This window comes from Bactrocera oleae, chromosome 2 (genome assembly GCF_042242935.1).
Source record: "Bactrocera oleae isolate idBacOlea1 chromosome 2, idBacOlea1, whole genome shotgun sequence".
Classification (NCBI taxonomy): domain Eukaryota; kingdom Metazoa; phylum Arthropoda; class Insecta; order Diptera; family Tephritidae; genus Bactrocera; species Bactrocera oleae.
Genome location: NC_091536.1, coordinates 90,986,886 through 91,008,386, shown reverse-complemented (window position 1 = coordinate 91,008,386; position 21,501 = coordinate 90,986,886). Strand labels below are relative to the sequence as shown.

Sequence of the window (21,501 nt, the reverse complement as noted above, 5' to 3'; positions counted from 1 at the left end):
CATATGGGAGCAAGTGATATTAAAGATTCATTATTAAACAATTGACATGCCCCCGATTAAATTTGATCCGGAATGAATTTACCGCCTACGGAATCCTTTTTGGGTATGAAGCGTGTAAATGCTAAACTGGTGCCAAAAGATCTGAATGTGCCGTCACATTATAGAATGATTGTGACCGACTTTTTTGTCAATTCGTAAATGAGAGTTATCGCTCAACCATCGTATTCGCCGATATATATATAAAAATGGCCAGACTAACCTTTTGCGACGTAAGCAAACAGCTGCCAACTACACACAATAATTGGCATATGGAGATTCACCTTAATAAGAAAACATAAAAAGTATTATACTAATCTAGGATATACAATTTTACCGATTCAGTTTGCACGTGCAGTTTTAATGGATCAGTCCGTGTGAAATTAGATCAGACGGGACTAGTTAACGCTTTATACTTTTAAATACCGATTTCCTTAAAATTTAAAGACATTCACCTACATTTTACTTATATGTAGTGTCTTTATAACATGCAACTTTATTAATTACATATTTTCAAAAGAGTAACAAAGTCTTCGAAACCAAATAATAAATTCTTCTTCTAAATATTTCGATTATGTATATACAAATGTGCATTAAAACTAAATAATGAGTGACTGAACTAGATTTGCAATTACAACTAAGTACCTACAAAGTTATGAATATATCCATATTTGTATATATATATATGTATATGTATATTTAAAGGTACGTTTACTAGCCGTTGTTGAGGTGCCTCATTGAATGATTAACGTGCTGAAATCACAAAGTAATAACAACATACACTAAAGATATGCCTAGGCGTTGGAAAAAAATTTAAAATAATTAAATTACAACGCGATTTGGTTTAGGTTCAATGATCTATGTCAATGTTGGAAGACTACAACCGTTATTCAAACGATACTCAGCATAGACAAGACCTGCGAGAAACAATTAAAATATAATTAATAATTTGTTTTGAAAAATGTTTCTGCTTTTAAGACCGACCAGTGTTGTGCCAGTGATAGAAAGCGGCCAAAATGAACAGATGCCACCAATTGTGCGAGTGTCCAACATAATCCACCTTGCCGGTAAGCCAACGCTCTGGTATTTTCGCGGCATAAATGACGAAAGCGACAGCGCACCAGCCATACATACCAATTATGCGCGGCACCATTAACTGTTAAATGTAAATGATTCGGTTATAATTCGTTTTTTTAGAACAATTTTTTAGTATTGTTGTTTGACTTACCCGCACCAACTCATTGTCAAAACCACCCATCACATACGTCCAATGCGCTAACGGTATAATACCGTAGGCGGCCCACAGTACCAGCACAGCGATTTTAGCGTCCAAAGAGACATTCAACTTGGGAATTTGCACCATCATCGCCAAGCCGAACATACACAAGGCAATCACAGAGTAGACGAGACGGAGTGTCTGTGTGAATTAGAAAAGTTTAAAATACATAAAAATATAATAAAAAACTACTTATTTTAATTTTTGATAATTGTAATTTTTTAATTAAAACTCTTTCACGCTCACCTTGAAGCACCAAAATGCATAGTACATGCCACTGATATAGATCGCCACCAACGATAAGCAAATACCCAAGAAGTCCACGGACAAGAAGAAATCATAATGCTCTTCTGATTTGCAGGAGAAAATATGATAAATTGAAGAGAGCAGCATGCATAGGCAGAAGCAGACCAAGAGACACACAACCAGCACCTGATCGCTTACATCCGCATGCGCTTGCAGAAACTGGAAATCGAATATGGTTAGGCCTATGAAGAGCAGACAACCAAAGAGATGACTCCAAATATTGATCTGTAAGTAATTGTAAAAAAAAATATTAGTATTTACCTTTTTTTAATAATTTTTATTTTCGATCCACTTACCGTTTCGTTGGTCCACCAGAAAACGCTTTGTAGGCATAATTTTGTGGAGAGGAATGTGCGGTAGCCACGACGAATGTAAGGATTGAATTTAAGGTGATCAGGTGCCTGCAATTTTTATCAAAGAAAAGAATGTAAGTATTGAATTTTTAAAATTATTAAGAATATTAAATTATTTTTATTTAACAAAAAATTGCTATAAAATGCAATGAGTGCGACTCTGCCATAATTTAAGGGGTTATATCCATTTATGAATTTTAAAAAATCGATCAATGATGTAATCTCCAAAGTAATTTTTCAGATTGGATCACTAAATCATATAGCTGCCCTACAAACTGACCGATCAAAATGAAGTGCTTGTATGGAAATATTTTTCGTTTCACGAGGTTTTACCAAATCAAGAAACTTTTTTTAGAAGCCGCCATTTTGTCCATAAAAAATTTTAACTCGTCGTATAATACTTTTGTTCACCTAATACCTAACAATTTGTATCACCTACACGCCCACTCCCAATATAACAGTTATGTTGAAAACTACTTAAATTACAATTACTCACTGAATAAATGAGTCACAAGCGTAAATTTCACAACCAGGATGGTAGAGAAGGGCTTTATAGAATCAGGTGTGAAAATTTGACAAGGGGAGTGGCACCGCCCACCTTTAGTTGAAATCCTATATCTCAGAAACGACACGACCAATTTCAAATTTTTTGTGTGAGGTTACCCAAACATTCTTATTAGACACTACAAAAACGACAACTACGCCTAATTCCAATATAACCACCTTTTGAATTCCGTAAAAAAAAAACCAACACCAATAACGTTATCAGAATAAAACTTTTCACAAATAGTACTTCCAGGATATTTCATCTTACGTCCAAAAATTGTTATACCTAACATACATATTTTTGAACGTCCGATTTACTTTATACCGCACATATCGGTCAATACGTAAGAAATCTTAATGAAATTCAAAAGGAAACTCTTTCTGTAACGGTGAATAAAATCATAACGATAAATTCCTTAGTTTGATATAAAGTTTTGCCAAAACCTGTAGGTATTTCGCCGCTTTTGTTCCTTGCAAGTTGCAAGAGTATGAAATATTCGGTTACACTTGAACTTAGCGCTTCCTTACTTGTTGGATTTGAGATAATTTTAAGTAGAAAAATCTTTGTCACCGCCATTTATCTTTTTTCGGAGGTCCCCCTGGAGATCGGATACGGCATCAAGGTATGTAGTCATAATGTTTCACAATAAATCACTGATTATTAAAGTACATTAAATTCTGTAAATGTAGATTATTTCTATTTATTTATTTAAACAAAAATGCCTCTTCAAAAAAAAACAAATCACGAATTCACGTTTTTTCTGACTTGCAAGTGTTATATCCACTTACACGCAATATTGCCCAATGCGTGCATTAAGCAGAAGGTCTCATTGTTATTATTTAAAGAAATATTAGACGCTTCGCATGACACGCATGTTTAAATATTATGCACATTTGTTTGTATGTATGTAAGTTTATAGCTAACAACTGCCATAAACCTTAAATATGAATATGTAAACAAATGTAGTTGTTGCCTTCAAAATTCAAAAGTATTTTTACATGTAATGTATTGTAATTGAATTCCCTTCAAATGCATTTGACACTTTGGCATTGTCGCTGTTGTATACATACAAATATATGTACATATATGCTGTTAGCATATTATACTTTATAATTGGACACAATGAAAACCGCGACAAATTGCCAATTCGCTGCCAAAAAATGAGCTTACACACATATGTGCATACAAGTACATAAATGAAGCAGAAGAAGCAACCAGTCGAATTGAAACTGTTCGCCCGCCACACTAGAGGTCATTGAAGTCTCTTCAATTGGTGGTGCTTTATAACACGGGTTTTTTTACATTTTGTTATTGCTGCACATTTACATTTGGGCATTTGGTTAGAGCGTTGACAGCTTTGGAGCCAAGCAAAATAAAATGTTAATAAGCTGACCTTGATTTACTTTGTGCTTTGCTTTATCGCATCGATTTGGTTTTTTTTCTGTATAAACTAATGGTTTGTTATTTTGATTTCTTAGCTTTGATTTTAGGCATGTTTTTGGATGTAGCATGCTTTAATAAAGATACATATGTGTAAATATCTATGTAAAATATTCTCGTAATTTTTACTTACGAGTATATGAGTAAATAGATAACAGAAAAAAAAAGTAATTCTATCTTATAAAAGCTGTCAGTGAGTTAAAAAAAGTGCTTAGGCTAAACACATAGTATGCGCCCCCACATGGTGAAGAACAAATGGGGAAGAGCAAATGGGAGAGTAATACAAGTACAATTTTAACCAGCTCCTCTGCGTAGCCTTTTATATTGTTTTTTTTTTTTTTAAACGTGAGTGGACTATTCCAAATGAAATATTTTGAACAAATATTTAGATTTCAACTACTGATCTTTTGTAGCAAAAATTATTTTATGATTTGAAGTAATTAATTTTAATTCAACTAATATCTTACTACGTTTTCACAGTATCTTTTTTATAAGACGGTTTATTAGAGGTATAAAATTTCCTATAAGGACTATTATACATATGTTTGACATTTTTGTTAAATATTCTTTGGAAATGTACCACGAAAATACTAACACCGGAACTACCCTTTTATTTAAAGAGCAATTCTCACTTTAGCGATGAAACACATTTAACAAGTTCATAAAAAAGGATAATTATCATATTTAGAGAGTGAGGAATCTATGAAAATTGGCCACCGCGGTCATGTTCCTTGACTCCGTCAGACAACTTTTTATGACCTACGTCAATTTAGTGGTCTATGCTAAAAACGTTGCCACGACTGACCTTTCGAGAAAAGTGGTTTAAAGTGGACTAAGTGATAGTCTCATAGCGCACATTTATTTAGTATGGAAAGTAAAGAAGTTAACTTCGGTTGCTTCACAAATACAAAAGATTCATCACAAGAACTTTGATCGATTAGTTTGTATGGCTGTTATATGCTATAGTAACTCGATCTGCACAAATTCTTCGAAAATAGTTGCAGCCTTCTAAAGTGTGTAGAGGGTCGCGTTTTTTGATCTGACCAAAAATCGAATTTTGGCAGGCTAAAAACGACCAAAATTTGGGTAAAATTTAACTTTCTTAAAAACACCGGTTTTTTGTCCATTTTTAATTTTTTTCGGACTTGGACTTTGTGCGGACAATATCTTTTAGTAGAGAATTTTCTAGGTATTCCCTTTAATAGGAGGATGCCATATGATTTAAACATTGACTTAAAATTTATAATATAATTTTACACAGTTGCCTAATTTGTTTTTTAATTTGCATATGCACATACATACAAATCTATCTTATTCACTTACATCTTCAAAATTCAATACAGTTTTCAATTTCATTGACTTCTCGGTGGTTAATGGATCAGACTTTTCTTCCATCGGTGTGCCATGACCCAGTATATTTGGTTCCTCATCTTCTGGAAATTGATGTGCATCCGTTACGTGTTTTAGGCCATCGAGCTGCAAAGTAGTGAACGAAAGAGAAAATGAAAAATGCAAAAACGTGTTTATAAAGATAATACTCGTATACTGAAAATTTAAGAACGTATTATTTCGCACAATGCACGCGCTATTTATAAATAAGCTGATGGCAAAAATGTATATATATGTATATACTTATTAAGTAAGGGTTTTAAGAATTTTTTATTTATTTTTTCATAATTATTCTTTGCAGACATTCTTCATTATCAACAGAGGTCAAATTGCACGTTTCCGCATTTTATGTTGAATATTCTTTTCGCTTTAATTTTCCTTTTTTTGCATTGGACTAATAATTAGTGGCGTCAAATGTATAAGAACTAAAGAATTGAAAATTCATTTGGATATATAAAAACTTGTTATAACTATGAATAAAAAAAAATTAAGTCATAAAAAATGACTTGAAATTCACAATTTATTACATAAAATATTTAAATTAGAATAATGTATTTAGAACTAAAAATGCAAAATTTAATGTGTAGTTTAATATGTCAGGGCTTGCGACACATTCGATTGAGAACAAAAATTTTATTTGTTGGTTTGATTTTACAGTTAAAACCTGTTATCAATCAAATGGTTAGTTAAGGGGATCGAATAACTTCGCGCTCAAATTTCCAACCTATTTTTAACAATGGATTGCAAAACCTACCTCAATTTACTTAATGTTTATAAACCCAGTTATGACTAGACAACAGTTTTTTTTTTATATTTGAAAATCTGACAAAATGTCAGCGAATAAAAAAATTAAGGATTGTTAAATTGTTTTTCAAGCTGACAAATTAAAACAAAATATTTACAAAAAAGCTCATGTCTAAGCATAACGAGATGTTTTGGGAATTAATGGTAATTTATAGATTTTTTAAGAATGTCAGAACTAAAAAAAAACCAACTTTGGAAAAACGCGTTTAAAAACTATTCAGCGTCGTGAATAGTCAGCGCAGAGCTGGGTTTGGAGCACGAAATATCCTCAATCATCATGCTTACGATCAAATCCTTTATAAGACATGTTTCTAACAATATCTACATTAGAAATATGTAAAAAAATAAAACTGTCAGACACTGAAGACTTAATGAGATAAGCAGCATTTGATTTAATTTTAGCAAAACGTCTAGAAAAAATTCGAGTTTATATTAACAATAAAAAATTATATAAAAACCAAATTGCAACCAAAATTGTCAATATAACATGCAAAAATTGTATACAAAAATCCGTCAAAAGATGTATTTCCATATTTGCTGTTAACGAATTCCAAAAGAACGCCCCTGATTGGGTATGATTATAATGCAATGTTCACATAAATTATATATAAATTACTCATTTTCAAACAGATCACTTCAGATAAACCGCTCGGTGATTGCTCTTTTTCTTACTGGTTTTGTTGTTATTCGAACCATTTCGTTAATTTATTGATTTAGAAAACAATCTCCTCCCGTTTTAAAAATTAGATTTTCATTCTTTAATCCCAAAAAGGGGATTTAAACTTAGATTTTTATTTTTTAATCCAAGATGTTTTGGACTTATAATTAAAAATTGAAAATATTAATTTTTGATTTAAATGACTTCAAAAAAATTTTAATTCTTAAACAAATTATTCTTATAAATCTTAATTATATGCTTGATTTTAAAATTTTTCTTTTTTATTTTTCAATCCGGTAGTTTTTAAATTTTTGTTTTTTTCATTTTTTAATCCGGTATGTGGGATTGAAGATTTTTTTTATATTTTTTAATTCGGCATGCAGGATTAAATTTTTTTTTTTTTGTTCTTAAATCTAATGTTGATTCAATTATTTTTTAATGCATTATTTGCAAACCTGGACATAACTAGATCGACTTGGCTCGTCACACTGGTCATTAAAATACATTTGTACATACATACAAGTATATACTTTATAAGGTCCCGACTTTTACGTCTGGGTTTTGCAAACTTCGTGGCAAACTCAATATACCCGGTGCATGGTATAAAATGTGGTGTCTTAAGTGCTCCAACAAAGCTTTAACAGCTACTGAGGTTCACTTTGATAACACGATACCGATCAGGGTGATTTAGTCCCGTTTATTTAGTACTGAGTCGCGTTGTCAAGCATGTAATTTGCTCGTTCATCAGCAGTGCTTTGCCAATATATTTTTATATAACTTATAATAAACATTATTATTAGCCGCTTCATTGATTTTTAAGATATTATTGAACTCTTTGACAAGCATTTGCGGCTAAAATAACTGTATAGCTATTTACATACATACGTATGTAGTATAATATATGCATAGTGACTTGTTTTTGTTTGTTGACTAATTTCTGCTGTTGCCATTTGTTTTTGTTATTTGTTGATTTATCTCGCTGTGTTATAAACAACAACAAGCAACATGCACTTTAGATAGAAGTACTTAGAAGAACACTCGCAATTTGCAACGCTTACATGTACAATGCAAATTGGCAACAGAATGCAAAAAAACTGCTATGTAACAACTTAGTACTTATATTTATGTATGTATTATATGTACACATATCGAACTTTATTTAGAAGCATGTACATTAAGCTGGAGCGATAAAACCTCGAAATGTTTTTATTGTAAAAGGGGGCAATTATATCAGCTATAAACACTCAGTGCAGTATTTGCAAGGAGAGAGAAGAGGAACAAGAGCACCAAATTGTGGCAGCAGGTGGCAATCCTCATCCAAAGGACGGTGGATCCACATGTTGATACCGGACATCCAATCGTGAATAGACAAGGGACATGAGGACCATGATTTCCATCTGACCCAAATAATAAGTCTGCATATTTCAACATGTCCGACATGTACAGAATATATAGAAGACTCCGAATATGTATTATTTTATTGAACATTTGAACAAAAATTTGACAACACTCCTGTGTCAGTCGACGGATTAATGGAAAACTGTCGGCCGATCGTTCCGTGGGAGAGTCTTGAGTTGGGAGTAGGTTAGGTTTAGCGAATTAAAGTTCCGCGCTTTGGCTGTCGCTGCTTCCCTCTACTATAAATAAAAATCTATATCCAACCCTTTTGGTTCTATGAGCTATACAAATATTATTATACAAATTAAATATAAATTTTTTATTATAAAAAAATTTCATCCCACCCTAATATACATACTAAGCACTGTTAATATGGTCATTTACGCTTACAATTAATTATATTGCACCATGTGTTACACGCCTATTTGAACAAAAAAAATAAAAATAAAAATATAAAAAAAAACGGGAAAACAACAACAACGTCCTTTACAATTTGTTTACATTTTGCAAAAATTGCATCCGCGTCGCGCCTCATAACTCAGTTTATGACGTACGCGCTGCGTATTTGCTCGTTTTATGCACTTACACTAACCGCAAAAAGTCTGTAGCGCTCAACACATTCAAGTGAGACAATATATAGTGGTGAATTCAGTTGGTGTGCAAGCGTCAGCGGGCGTTGGAGGCTCGTCGTACAACAACAACAAGCTTTTAATCGCAATTCATTGCATTCAAGTGCGCGCACACGCACACACACATACATATATTTGTATGCAAGTGTTGGGATGCATAAGTGCGCAGGTGCTCATAGTTAATGCAAAGCGGCTTATATTTGCGAGTCAATTATGCGAATAATCCACGCAAACACTTTACGAACGCAGCACAAGCGTAACAGTTTAATATATAAATTTACATACATAAATAAGTATCGTATAATGCCTATAATGGCATAACACAATTGACACTGAGAAATCGCTTAGACCTGAAAACGCATTCATATTTTTTAATTGTAAATGCAAATGCCACTTGCACTCGAATAGCAAAAATATGGCTGGAAATTTGCACAGCTAGGCGGTTAGGAGAACATAATATACAAGATATTTGCACTCATCAATTTTCGCCAATGTTTGCATTTTCATATCTATCACACTTAATATCAACATTTGTATTAAATGTCACTAATAAAGATGCAATTAGACTGCGTTTACACACGAAGAACGTTGCTACACATTATCGGCAACTTCTCTTTTGATAGTGTCCATTTCGTTCAGAAGTGCGACTCAAACCACTTGAGTCGACGAATATTCTGAATACCCTTTCATATCATATTCGCGAATTCTTGTACGCTTCTTTTACGCGAGGTACAAAAATATATTTTATTAACTGAGTTATATTCTAACTAACCATTGAAATATTGCTGTAATATTGTGCATTTACATTTTGCATCTAAAAATTGTATGTTAAAAAACAAATTTTCGAACTTATTGTATTCATTTGAAACCGAGCATCCATCCTACAAACTACTTGTTTGAGCAAGAAACATTGTCATGTGTGAACGCTGTCTCAGATGCTCGCTCTATGGAAATGTTTGGTAATTGTTTTTTCAATTGAAATATTTATTTATAGATAAGTACATACTATATATACTGATATGTATGTAAATATTTAAGTATTAAATGTTCTCTAATTGTCGTTAATGCATTCGTGTTTGTCTAATTTTTCATCGCATCTCGTTATACATTCGGTTATTGCATGTGAATTGCTCTGCTGACCGGAACTGTGATGATAGCATTTAAAAAGTTTACATCACGAATTACACCGTTATTTTTGCTGCTTTACTTTTTGTAGTAATCTAAATTCAGTGATCTTTGCCCGAACAATAGAAAATTGTAACATTCATGACTTTTAATTTTTTTGAAACCACCACCCGAAGAATCGTAGTAATGCAGCCAAAGAATTCAGCCGTTTATTATTTAAGTTTCATTTAGCTATAATTCAGCAAGTTCATTTATGCTATAAAAACCCATCTTATAAGTCCAAATTTTTCATTAAGCTTATAAATTTTAAATACAGAAAAAATGTTTTTAAAATTCTTCTATTTCAAATATTCTTCTAATTTCATAAGGGCTTAGGCCAAAATTCGGATGTTCAAACAATCGAAATTTTTTGTTAACTTAAAGTACACTTCAGGGTCTTAAAAAAATTATTGGTTGAATACTGTAATAATATCTTCCCTGCCCAAATATTATAGTTATATAAATAGGATTCCGTTTTTCATTTTGTTTCAGATAAACTTTCTAGAACCACCGTCGCCTGTCGACTCCTTCTTGAAAATGTAACTTTAAAGATTGGCTTAGTTCATTTTTTTAACATCTAGAGGAGGCCCACTCTCACTTTGCTTTGTCTTGAGCGACCACTGTTAAAACAATTTTATGGATATTTTAACTATAAATCTAAATTAGATGGTCTTTAATGTTATTAAAGATTCCAATGGTGTTAAATTAAACCCTACTTAGGAGCTCATTAAGCCTAGTATTGGTCAGACTGCTTTTTTAAACAAATTTTCTCCATTTAAAGAGAAATGCTCATCAGGTTAGGTTTTCAAAAAAAAAGAATTAATTAAAAATTTAGTTTTTGATCACATAATAAGTTTTTAATCAAAATAATAATAGAACATTTTTTTTTTTTTTAAATCATCATAGGTAGCTCATAAAGAATAAGAAACAGATACATTTATCCTTATATTGAAGAATATTAATTTCATTAGAGCAAAAAAAAATTTTAACAATATAAAATTAATGTAGAAAAAAATTAATTAATTAATTATAATGAATATAAATAAATACAAACACACATACATACATATATAATATGTATGTGCACATACAGATTGAAGTAAAAAATATGGATTTCATGAAAACAAGACAACGAATTTCGGCTTCGGCTAAATTTTGCAAAGTTTCAAAGTCATAAAAAATAACAAAAAAAACGTTAACTTCGATTGCACCCAAGCTATAATACCCTTCACAAATGCAAAAGTTTCTTACAAGAACTGGCAGCTATATGATATAGTGATCTGATCTGAATAATTTCTTAGGAGAATACATGGTTGTCTTAAACAATAACTCCTGCCTAATTTCGTGAAGATACCTCGTCGAATAATAGAGTTTTCCATACAAGCACTTGATTTCGATGTAAAATTTTGCACACGTCTATTTCTTCCCTAGAAGCTACTCATTTGTCAGTACCGCCGATATCGGATCGCTATAGCATATAGCTGTCATACAAACTGACCGCTCAAAATCAAGTGCCTTTATGGAAAACTTTTTTATTTGACGAGATCGAAATTCGGTATAGATTAATGTCTTAGGTAACGTAATAATGTCTAAACTGTGCTGTTTCTTCAAAAAGGACCTACGTATTAGAAAATTTAAAGTGTTTGAGGGCTTTTTAAGCCTCTATTCCAGATATAAGAAAACTGTTTTTATTATCATATTTTTATATAATCGTTGGCTTTGGCCGATGTCAAATACAAGTCTATTTTGTTTTCAGTTTAATAATACGAAAAGCATTTTCTTTGCTTTTATCAGGCTTTTAAATAATGAACTATATACATATTGTATAAAATTTATATTTTATCAATTTCTTTTTATTTTATACTTTTTTCCAAACAAAAAAAATTAGTGATTTGGTTTTCGCTGTTCAAGTGAAGTATAGTGCACAATACTCATTTTTTTTATAAAAAAGTATAAAAGATTTTAATTGAATAGTAACGATTTTATAAAAAAAAATTTAAGTGTTTTTTTGTTTTACCTTTCATTTTATTTTATTTTTCTGTTTTAGAAATTTAAAAAATAACAATAAAAAAATAGCACAGAAGCGATTTCTTTAATGAAACGATATTTTTGGCAACAAACAAGAAAAAAAATTAAAATTGTATCAGCAGAAATAATAAATATATGTTTAAATTTATATTTTGGAGCCAAAATATGCAGAACTGCAAAAACATCTCAAAAATATTTTTTTAATCACAAGTATATTTTGGGAACACAGTTTTTTACATGTGACTATATTTAAGGCCACAGATCGCCTGTCTCGCTTCACACGTACAAAATGTTTCCCACTTTATTTGAAAAGCAATTAAAATTTCTGCACAAATGAGCACATACTTATGTATGTACAACTATTGTGCTGACAGTTCATAAAAATAAATTATTATATTATGTATGTTTGTATGTGGCCATACCGTGTGCGTGTGATCACTGCATGGACTCACATGCTTTCGCGCAGCACGCTTCGATTCTCGCGCGGTAGTTGTTGTTGTAATCGTTGTCACTTCCATCTCTCAGCAATACTTCAATTGTTGGTTTTATTAAATTTATTTGATATAAATTAATAGTTATCAATTTCCTTTCAAACAAAACAGCACAAATGTGCTCACACACTATTCACAGTTATGAAAGCGAACGCCTCGACAATTAACGGTTAATTTGTGTGAAATTGTTCGGTGGCGCCTGTTTAAATCACGTTTTCAGAATGCAATTCAATAAGCTGTGCGTCTATATCTGTCCGCATAAAAGTAGCTAAAGTTTATTTTTTTTTCACTTCAGTTGAACGAAATCTTTGTTTATTGCACAATAAATGCACCGAGTGCTTGCATTCCGACAGGTGTACTCGTAATAGACGCCACCGCTTAGTTTTTGAAATATGCAACCGCTTTGCTTGTTAACTGAAAGCCAACTGATCGCTGACTATTGTGCGGAGAAGCGCATTCGAGGCGTTCCACAGTGGCGTCGATGGCGTTTCGGTTTGCGTGCGAAAGCCGCTAGCTAGCTTGTGACTTAAATGAGCGCTTTCAGTGTTGGAGGTGTATTCGTAGACGCGTTCAGCGCCAAAAGGCATCAATATTTACAAATATACATACATATATGTATATGGCATGTACTGCCACCACTCATTCATCGCAAAAAGCGACGATCTCACCGCCGTCGTTGTTCAAGCATGCGCATGCACCGCCAATGAGCGCCGATCCGTTCTCACTCGATTAAAATGTTTTCCTTCAATGCAAATATTAAGTAATCGCTGTTATGACATTATGTTCTTCATTTAGACTTTTTAGACTAGTTTCAAAAATTAAAACAACAATATGCATTCGCAAATTGATCGTAAACTTCATTATTAAATTTAATTGAATAGTTTGTGTGGTTTGAAAACCACTCCACTTAATTGAACGCATTAATTGAGTGCCTAATTTTGCGTTGAGTGTTTGAGCGTGCGATTTATTTATAAACTTTAGCAAATTTGGCATTCTTAAACAATTTTTTTTTATTCTACACACATATATAGATTACTTTTATTATGTTATATCAGAACTTTTTATCGTTTTATTGGCTTAATGGCAATAATTATGATTGTAAACATAAGTAAATGGCATTAAAATCATGTGTAGAAGTGAATCACAGTTGAGCAGAACTGAGTGATAAGCGGGTAGGGATCACGAACATTTTTAACCGATCAGCTTAAGTTTTACTAACATAAAATTTTTGCCGGTCCTCTTCATAAGTAAAATAAATGATTTACGACTTCAGTTAATAATTTTCGATATTTCTGAGATAAAATCACATCTTCTTATGAGAACTTAATTCTACATTTTTACGAGGCAGATCACAAAACTCAGAGCGATCATACCTCACCGTATACCTATTTTTTGTCATAAAAAAGGTTTTCTTATAATAAATTAGCTGTTTGTCGTCAAATTAAGCGATTCTGAGTAACTTTGTCGAACTTTGTGTTAAGCACTGAATTTTTTTAAACAATATTTGTGTTTTCGATTTGGAAAAGTGCTTAATATAGAGGTAATTAACGTTTGTGTTTTGATTCCTGCGAGTGATTTAGAATATTTTTTTGATAAAACTGAACGTACTCTCGTACAAAATTTGAGTGACAATCTTTGAAACTATTTCACGAATTTCAAACCACGCCAACAACTTTGAGCAGCCATTAGTTTACAGGTTAACAAGAATATAAATATATAGTACATCTAATATAAACCCAGCCGACCTGCAGTAAAGGAAGGAAGGAACAATGTCATTATTATACTCTGAATTTGCCATGAAAAATGAAACGCGACGATCGGAGTTGATTTAGCCAAGTCTGTCTGTATACGCGAACCATTTCCTCAGCTTCTGAGATATGAAATTAATCTGACCTCAAGAAGCTGCTCATTTATCGGAACCGCCGATTTTAGATTATTATAGAATACAGCTGCCATACAAACTGGTCAACTAAAATCTAGTCCTAGCCGATATGGAAAACTTTTTTATTTGACGAGCTACCTTCACGAAATTTGGCACCGATTATTGCCCATGGCAATGCTACAATCTAAAAGCATATTTTTCGCATCGGCAAACTATAACATATAGTTGTCATTCAAACTGGTCGAACAAAATCAGGCTAAAGATCTCTTTTATCTCTTTCTGCTATAAAAAATGTGAAGGATATTAAAGCTTCGGTGCTGCCGCAGTTAACGTTTTTTTCTTGTTTTAATATGTTTTGTTCTTGTTTTTGTTAAAACGCGTTTTAAATAATAAGGCTCTACATAGTGTGAAACTTTATTTTTTTCATATTTCGATAGTTTATACCGATTATCATGATTTTGCCCTATTTGTTCTGCCTGTTCTGTATATTATTCTACCTACAATGACTTATCGGTTATTATGAAAGAATCGAATTTTGGCTGGCCAGAAACGACCAAAACTTTGGGTAAAGTTCAACATTGTAAATTTTTTATTTATATTTTTTGATCGGGTTCGATTTGTATGGAAATATCTTCTAGTGTAACGAGAATTTTTTATTTTTAGGTTTCATCCACGGAGAAGACTGGAATCACTGCAGCAGAAAAACAAAGGTCCTCCGTTTTAAGCGCCGTCAGAAATCTCGTGTAAATCAAAAAATATTGTTTTTTTTTTGAATTCACGGTGTATTCTTGAAATATGTCGAAATATACCCTGAAATTTTCAAAACAATCGATATAGGATTTTTTTTTTTAATTTCCAAAAATCGACATTTTTTTTAGGCTGTCACACTACGTGTGCACGTTAACGTTATAAAATCTTATTATCGATAAATCTTATTCAAACTTAAGCGATATAAACGTGAAGTCAGCACGGTATTAGAAGAAATAAGAAAATCTAAGTAACAGTTAATTTCTTAAAAAATATAGCAGCTGTTCTAAGGTTGCTTAAAATAAAAAGACAATTTCACGGTTTTCACAGAAATAGGCAGAAAGTCGCCTGAACCTTATTAAAAGAGTCAGGCAGTTACATATTGTTTTTAAAAAAATCAATATTATCTGACCCTTGACAAAATATCAAAAAAAATGGTCTATTCTTTAAAATTATTTAAGGTTTTTTTATTTCGAATTCTACAGTAAATAGTTGTTATTTGTTACATGCAGAAATTGAAATTTAAATTTTTTTTAATTTAATATTTATTTATTTTTAATTTGATTAAATTTTATAGATTTTATGATTATGAGTATTTGAAAATTGGTGAAAGATTAATACATTCGCGCAAACTTTTGCGAACAAGATTGAATAACTTGCCAAAAACCTGCTCTTTCCGCAACAAAAAATGCGTGCACTTCCAAAAAACTTTGAAAAGAGTAAAAATAACTTAACTACATGCCCCGCAAGGTCAGATTCATCTAAATAAAATAGAAATTCATGTAATAAGCATGGACCAAACCTCTGTCGAAGGTCATGATTTTTAAACGTTGAGTGCAAACTGTTACTATCGAGCGTGTATATGTAGCACACATGCATACATATACATATATCTGCATAGATATACGCGATTGTATTATATTGTAATTGCCTACATTCTTCTTTATGCACATATGTATGTACATATGTAATATATAATATTAGTTATACACGTGCAACCTTTCAACCATCTATACTGAAGAAAAAAATCAAAATCAAGTTATATGTTTATCTGCATACTTGCAGACATACTTACATACATATTACATATAAATCGCACGCATATTAAGTGCATTGCATAACAATTACAACAATATACAAAATGCTTTTGTTGTCGTTGAACTTGTCGAACTATACCGAGACCGGTTTTGATTGAACTCTTTTCGTGGGTTTTTCGTTTAAAAATATGTGCTTGGAAGATCACTGTCAGCTCATACATATCACACATGCAAACACGTACAAAACCACATATTTTTTTTTTTTGGTGTCTTCGTCACTTGTCTCCATTCCTTGCTTTAATGGGCTTTTTACACTTTTCGCATTCGTTGACGTCTTGCACAGTTACTCGAAGGTGCGAAGCTTCCTCAGCGCAATGGTGTAATTTAGAGTTATATACCAAAACCATAAAAAAAGAATAACCGAGAGAAAAGTAGGCAATGCATGCGATGCGATGACGTAACGGTTGACCTTGAAAAAAGTGTGAAAATGTATTGACATTGTGCAAATTTCACTTGCATTTACATCAATTTGTAGCAAAAAAGCATTTGAGTTGACAATTTTTTGTAGTACCAAGCATTGTGCAAACTACTTTCTGTAACTTGCGTCACAACTTGAGAATTGTATAGATTCGGAAAATATTAAATAAAAAAGAAAACAAAACGTTACTTTGGCTGCACAGAAGCTATAATATCCTTCACAGGTGTATTTTTGCAACTACATGTATAGCTAAATCTGAGAACGTAACCGTTCAACGGTTTGAATCCGACGAAAAACGTTTTGCTAGTTCGTTTCAGCCACGTTGCTTGAAATAAATAATCGTGCAAGTCGAATTAAATTTACTTAATAAGGAAAAACTATATATTTTATGAGGACTTTTATCTTGATTATGAGCGGTCAGTGCAGAACATTTTCCGACTCGAGTCACAAATGTGTGGGCAACACCAAAAAAAGAGTTTCCGTGTATAAACACAGACTAACAAAAGTACGATGTCCCAAACATTTAAGGATACCAAGAAAGCATTTCATTTCGCGCCGGTGCAAATTGTTCGAGGAAACTCAATAAAAGTTGGGTGGTCCATGGAGCATGAGGTAATATTTTCAGTTGAGTGTTATCTCATTTAAGACAAAGCTCACAATTAATGTTAATAATATAACTGTCACACTGACTTTGGTAATGATTACAAGTACATGATTATTCTACATTGTCATTAATCAATTCACGTTCGATTCGCACGTTTCTACAAAACTAAAAAAAAACAATATGAACTGCAATAGCCTTGATAACCTTATTGTCTATATGTGATAACATTAATAACTGTAATATAATTTGATAAGAGAGATGATATGTTAATTAAACAAAATATTGCATATTTAACGAAGAAGCTATTATCAATTTATATACATGCATATTAGGGTAAGCCAAAAACTTAATAAAAAATGTATGGCTTAAAATTAACCTATGTATATACGCAAAAAAGAGTAACCTGCTAGGAAAAACTTTTTGCTTTGAAAACTTTGAAAAGGTGGGCATTCAAAGTTTCCCATATACATACATACTTATGTATGTAAACAGCACGCTTACAATAAAAATACCCTATCTTTTGAACCGTTTAAGATAAAGTTGTTTACATCGCGGATTCTTGTAGAGCATAAAATTTTCTAAAAAAGAGTTTACCTCAGGCAAAATTTTTTCAATTCAAAAATTCTCGTTTAAAAGCTTTGGCAATTATATAGGTTTATTTTAACCCATAAATACAATATTAAATATTTTTCTGGTTCACCCTTATATATATCTAATATATATACATACATATATGTACTTAAATAATAATATATAATATATATAATAATTTATATGCATAACATATAATAAGAGAACGGAGAACCTTCCCGTTGCAATTAAGAGCTCATACTTGGAGAGGCCTCCCTAGTGGTTATCTAAGAACCTATTTTTTTGTGTACCAAGCAAAAAAATATTCGTTTTATTTTGTACCCACTCTAATATATATATATATAATAATTAGCAAATATAAATTTATTCATTATCATTTTATTTCGTTTTGTGGAATCAATCAAAATCCATAATCTTTTCTTATCATTGCGGAAGTTTCATTAAGAAAAATTATTAAAATAATATATTAAAAAAAAATAATTTATATAATTTTTTTTTAATATATGCCTTTCGCTCACCTTTTTATTATCCTTCCGTTTGAAACACGTCGCTGCACATAATCCCAAAGTCGGTTCTACGAACTCCACTTGCCGCTCACAGGTCGCGGTTAATTGCGTTCTTATCATATTCTCATATTGATGCATTTTATTAGGCTTTTAAAGTATTTACTTAAATATGTAAAATGAACTACAGCCTGTTTTTTAAGCTAAGAAAACTAAGATAATTTAACTTTGTGAATACATTACATAGAAACGAGGTAATATATGTATATGTACTTGTACTTGTATAGGATGCGCCATATTTCATATCGGGATGTAAATTTTACATTTGATTGAGTTGGTGAGATTTATTTTGGAAAATGCATTGGCGTATAAATCTATCCAACCAGGAAAGGCCATTACATGACTACAAAGTCATTTGTATTATATTATTTCAAACAAATATTTATTTATTTTTTCAAACAAAACAAAACAGCCGATAGAAATAAATATTGATGGATAATAAATGCTTGAAAAAGGTCTTGATGTTCAAAAAAGTGACAACTTCGCAAAAAGTGCTGATTTTGCTAAAGCTTTTAAGGGACGCCATTTGATTGATCTTATACTTGAAGAGCAGTCCAAATATATTGCTTGGGGCCAAATTAAGTAAAAATACATATTTCATACGTTTTTTTATGAACACACCGAAATAAAAGACAGCGCACCCTGTAACGGCACATACAACTAAGTTTCTAAGAAAATAGAGATATTCTTCGTTTACCCCGAAACTAAAAAAAAAATACATAAAAGGATTAGATTTTGATCGGTCAGTTTGTATAGAAGTTAAATGCTATAGTGGTCCGATCTAAACAATTTATTCGGAGATATCTCGTAAAAAAAAAAGTTTTCCAAACAAAAACTTGATTTTGACCGTTCAGTTGCTATATTTTATAGTTGTTGCTTCTTGCAGAGAAAAGGACACATTTAAAATTTCAGTTGATATCTCAAAAATTGAAGGACTATTTCGCATATATACAAACAGACAAACGGACTTGGCTGAATCAACTCAGCTTGTAACGCTGCTTATGGACATATACATATATTTGATAGAGTCTCCAACGTTTTCTTCTGGATATAACAAGCTTCGTGGCAAACTTTATATACCCTGTACAGCGTATAACTACTTAGATCTGCGTGCAATGGAAATTCAGATTTTTCACCTTACGAAAAAAATCTTGTCTTTTATCATCAAATCATTAGACAGCAAAATTGCATTTTGATTCCCAGATCACTGACACTTTTATTGTTGAAATTTTATTAATTTATAACTTTTATACACGAGGTGGGTCCGATAAGTTTTTAAACTTGGTATACAATTGAGAACGAAAAGTTGAATGAGAACCAAATTTTTTTTACCTTGCAGTCTAAAAATATATTACAAAACGTTAGCCGATGGCCAATATGTGTATATGTATATATTTTTACTAGACCTTTTATATCGGATGGTAATGACTCGTAAAGTATTTCAACGCAACTGGATATTATATGGGTATTGTGAAAGTTGCCATATGCACAGCCAGAAAGTTTTCAAAGAAGAATCAGCTGATAAGCTTAGTGTGCTGTGTGGGCAGAAGAATTCATTTGGTCCATATTTCTTCAAAAATGAAGCCGGCCATAAGGTTACAGTCAATGGGTAACGCTATAGAGCCATGATCAATGACTTTACAGCCAACAAAACAATCAAATTATTGCACGAAACTTTTGATTAGCGCTTTATTTCGCGTCGTGGGCCTCCAAGATCGTGCCATTTAACACCGCGTGATTATTTTTGGCTTATCTACGCAGATAAGCTCATTTTTTTTATTTTTTAATAAATAATTTTTGAATATTTTGTCTATAGGATTTTACTGCCGTAACTATTATGATCATTCCAATTTATATTCATTCCAAAATAAAATGCTCATTTTGAATAATTTTCATTTGAGAATTGCACAAAAAGTAAATCTTCATATATCTAAGTAATTCAACAAAGTGAGTATAAATTAAATTTATTTTCGCATTGGCATGATCAAAGTGCATACATTTTGACTTTTTGCCAAAGAGGCTACAAAAAAATAGACAACTTTCGTAAGCAACGAGTGCAAAAAAAAAATAGATCAAGTTTACAGTTTTTAGCGGCGCTAACAATAAACAATTCGAGAATCAAAAAGTGTGCATAAAATATTTGTTAAATCACGCCAAAACACTAAAAAGCAATTTATTGATTCAAAAATGCAGTTGAATTGTTGGCTTTGAGTTGCAAACAAGAATATTGACGCAATTTTTCACTTTTTGGTATTTCGAAATTACATAACTATTTTAAATATTTTTCCACTCACTATAAATTACACACTTTTTCAATTTGCAATACAACAACAGCAATTCAATTGCTTACACGTTTGTAAGTGTTGCCCGAGAAGTTTACAACTGACAATGCTTTATTATTAATTTAACTTTAATTTAACAGCGTCGAGTGACTTGTGATTTCATTAGTACGCCTTTCTTTTAATATTATATTTTACCAATTGTTGTAATTTTTTTTCGCACGCCACGCGCTCTTAGCAACACCGAAGCATCGGCTAACGACTGATTTCTACAGCTTGCTTGCGGACCCTTAGCGCGCATATGGGATGCAATGAATGACCGGCGAAACAGTTGGGGGGAACATTTGCATTTGGGGAGTGGAAAGCCCTACCGGCCGCTTTAATAAATACCGCTGCATTAATATATAATATATAATATATAGCTATGTATGTACATATACATATAAATAAAATGTATGTGTGCATATATGTATATAGATATGCAAATATTAGTTTAGAAAATAGATTAAATAATGAAATAAATTATAATGAATGTTAATAAAAACTTTTACAAAAAACTATTCTAATATTATTGCTCCTTTAAAATAAAAGGTCTAAAGTCTCTATCACCGGACGCTTCAACAATTAGATTTTTTTTCGCAGTAAACAAACGTAAGTATACTCATACAGTGAGACTTCTTTAACTTGAACACATAAAAAGTCAAATGTTCAAAAGTTGTGCTTAAATGAAACATGTATAGTTTTACAAAACTCTTTGAACACAAGAAAAAACCTCAACTTCGGCTGCACCGAAGCTATAAT

General features: G+C 31.7%; 1 protein-coding gene across 7 annotated transcripts; it reads right to left on the bottom strand.

The window, feature by feature from the left end:
• Positions 1-492: 492 nt before the first annotated feature.
• On the bottom strand, positions 493-21,028 carry LOC106624728 (progestin and adipoQ receptor family member 3). Of its 7 annotated transcripts, none has more exons than XM_036356869.2 (8): positions 20,899-21,028; positions 18,377-18,573; positions 5,282-5,434; positions 1,915-2,019; positions 1,559-1,843; positions 1,265-1,453; positions 1,021-1,192; positions 493-953 (listed from the first exon to the last, which is right to left on the bottom strand). In XM_036356869.2, exons 2-8 carry the CDS (start codon positions 18,500-18,502, stop codon positions 895-897), a joined length of 1,089 nt encoding a protein of 362 aa, XP_036212762.2. In that variant the 5' UTR covers positions 18,503-18,573; positions 20,899-21,028; the 3' UTR covers positions 493-894. The 7 variants fall into 7 exon arrangements, with proteins under 7 accessions (XP_036212762.2, XP_036212763.2, XP_036212754.2 ...); XM_036356870.2 differs by having other exon boundaries at positions 18,377-18,564; positions 20,899-20,996; XM_036356861.2 differs by having other exon boundaries at positions 20,716-20,979.
• Between the last annotated feature and the right edge of the window lie 473 nt (positions 21,029-21,501).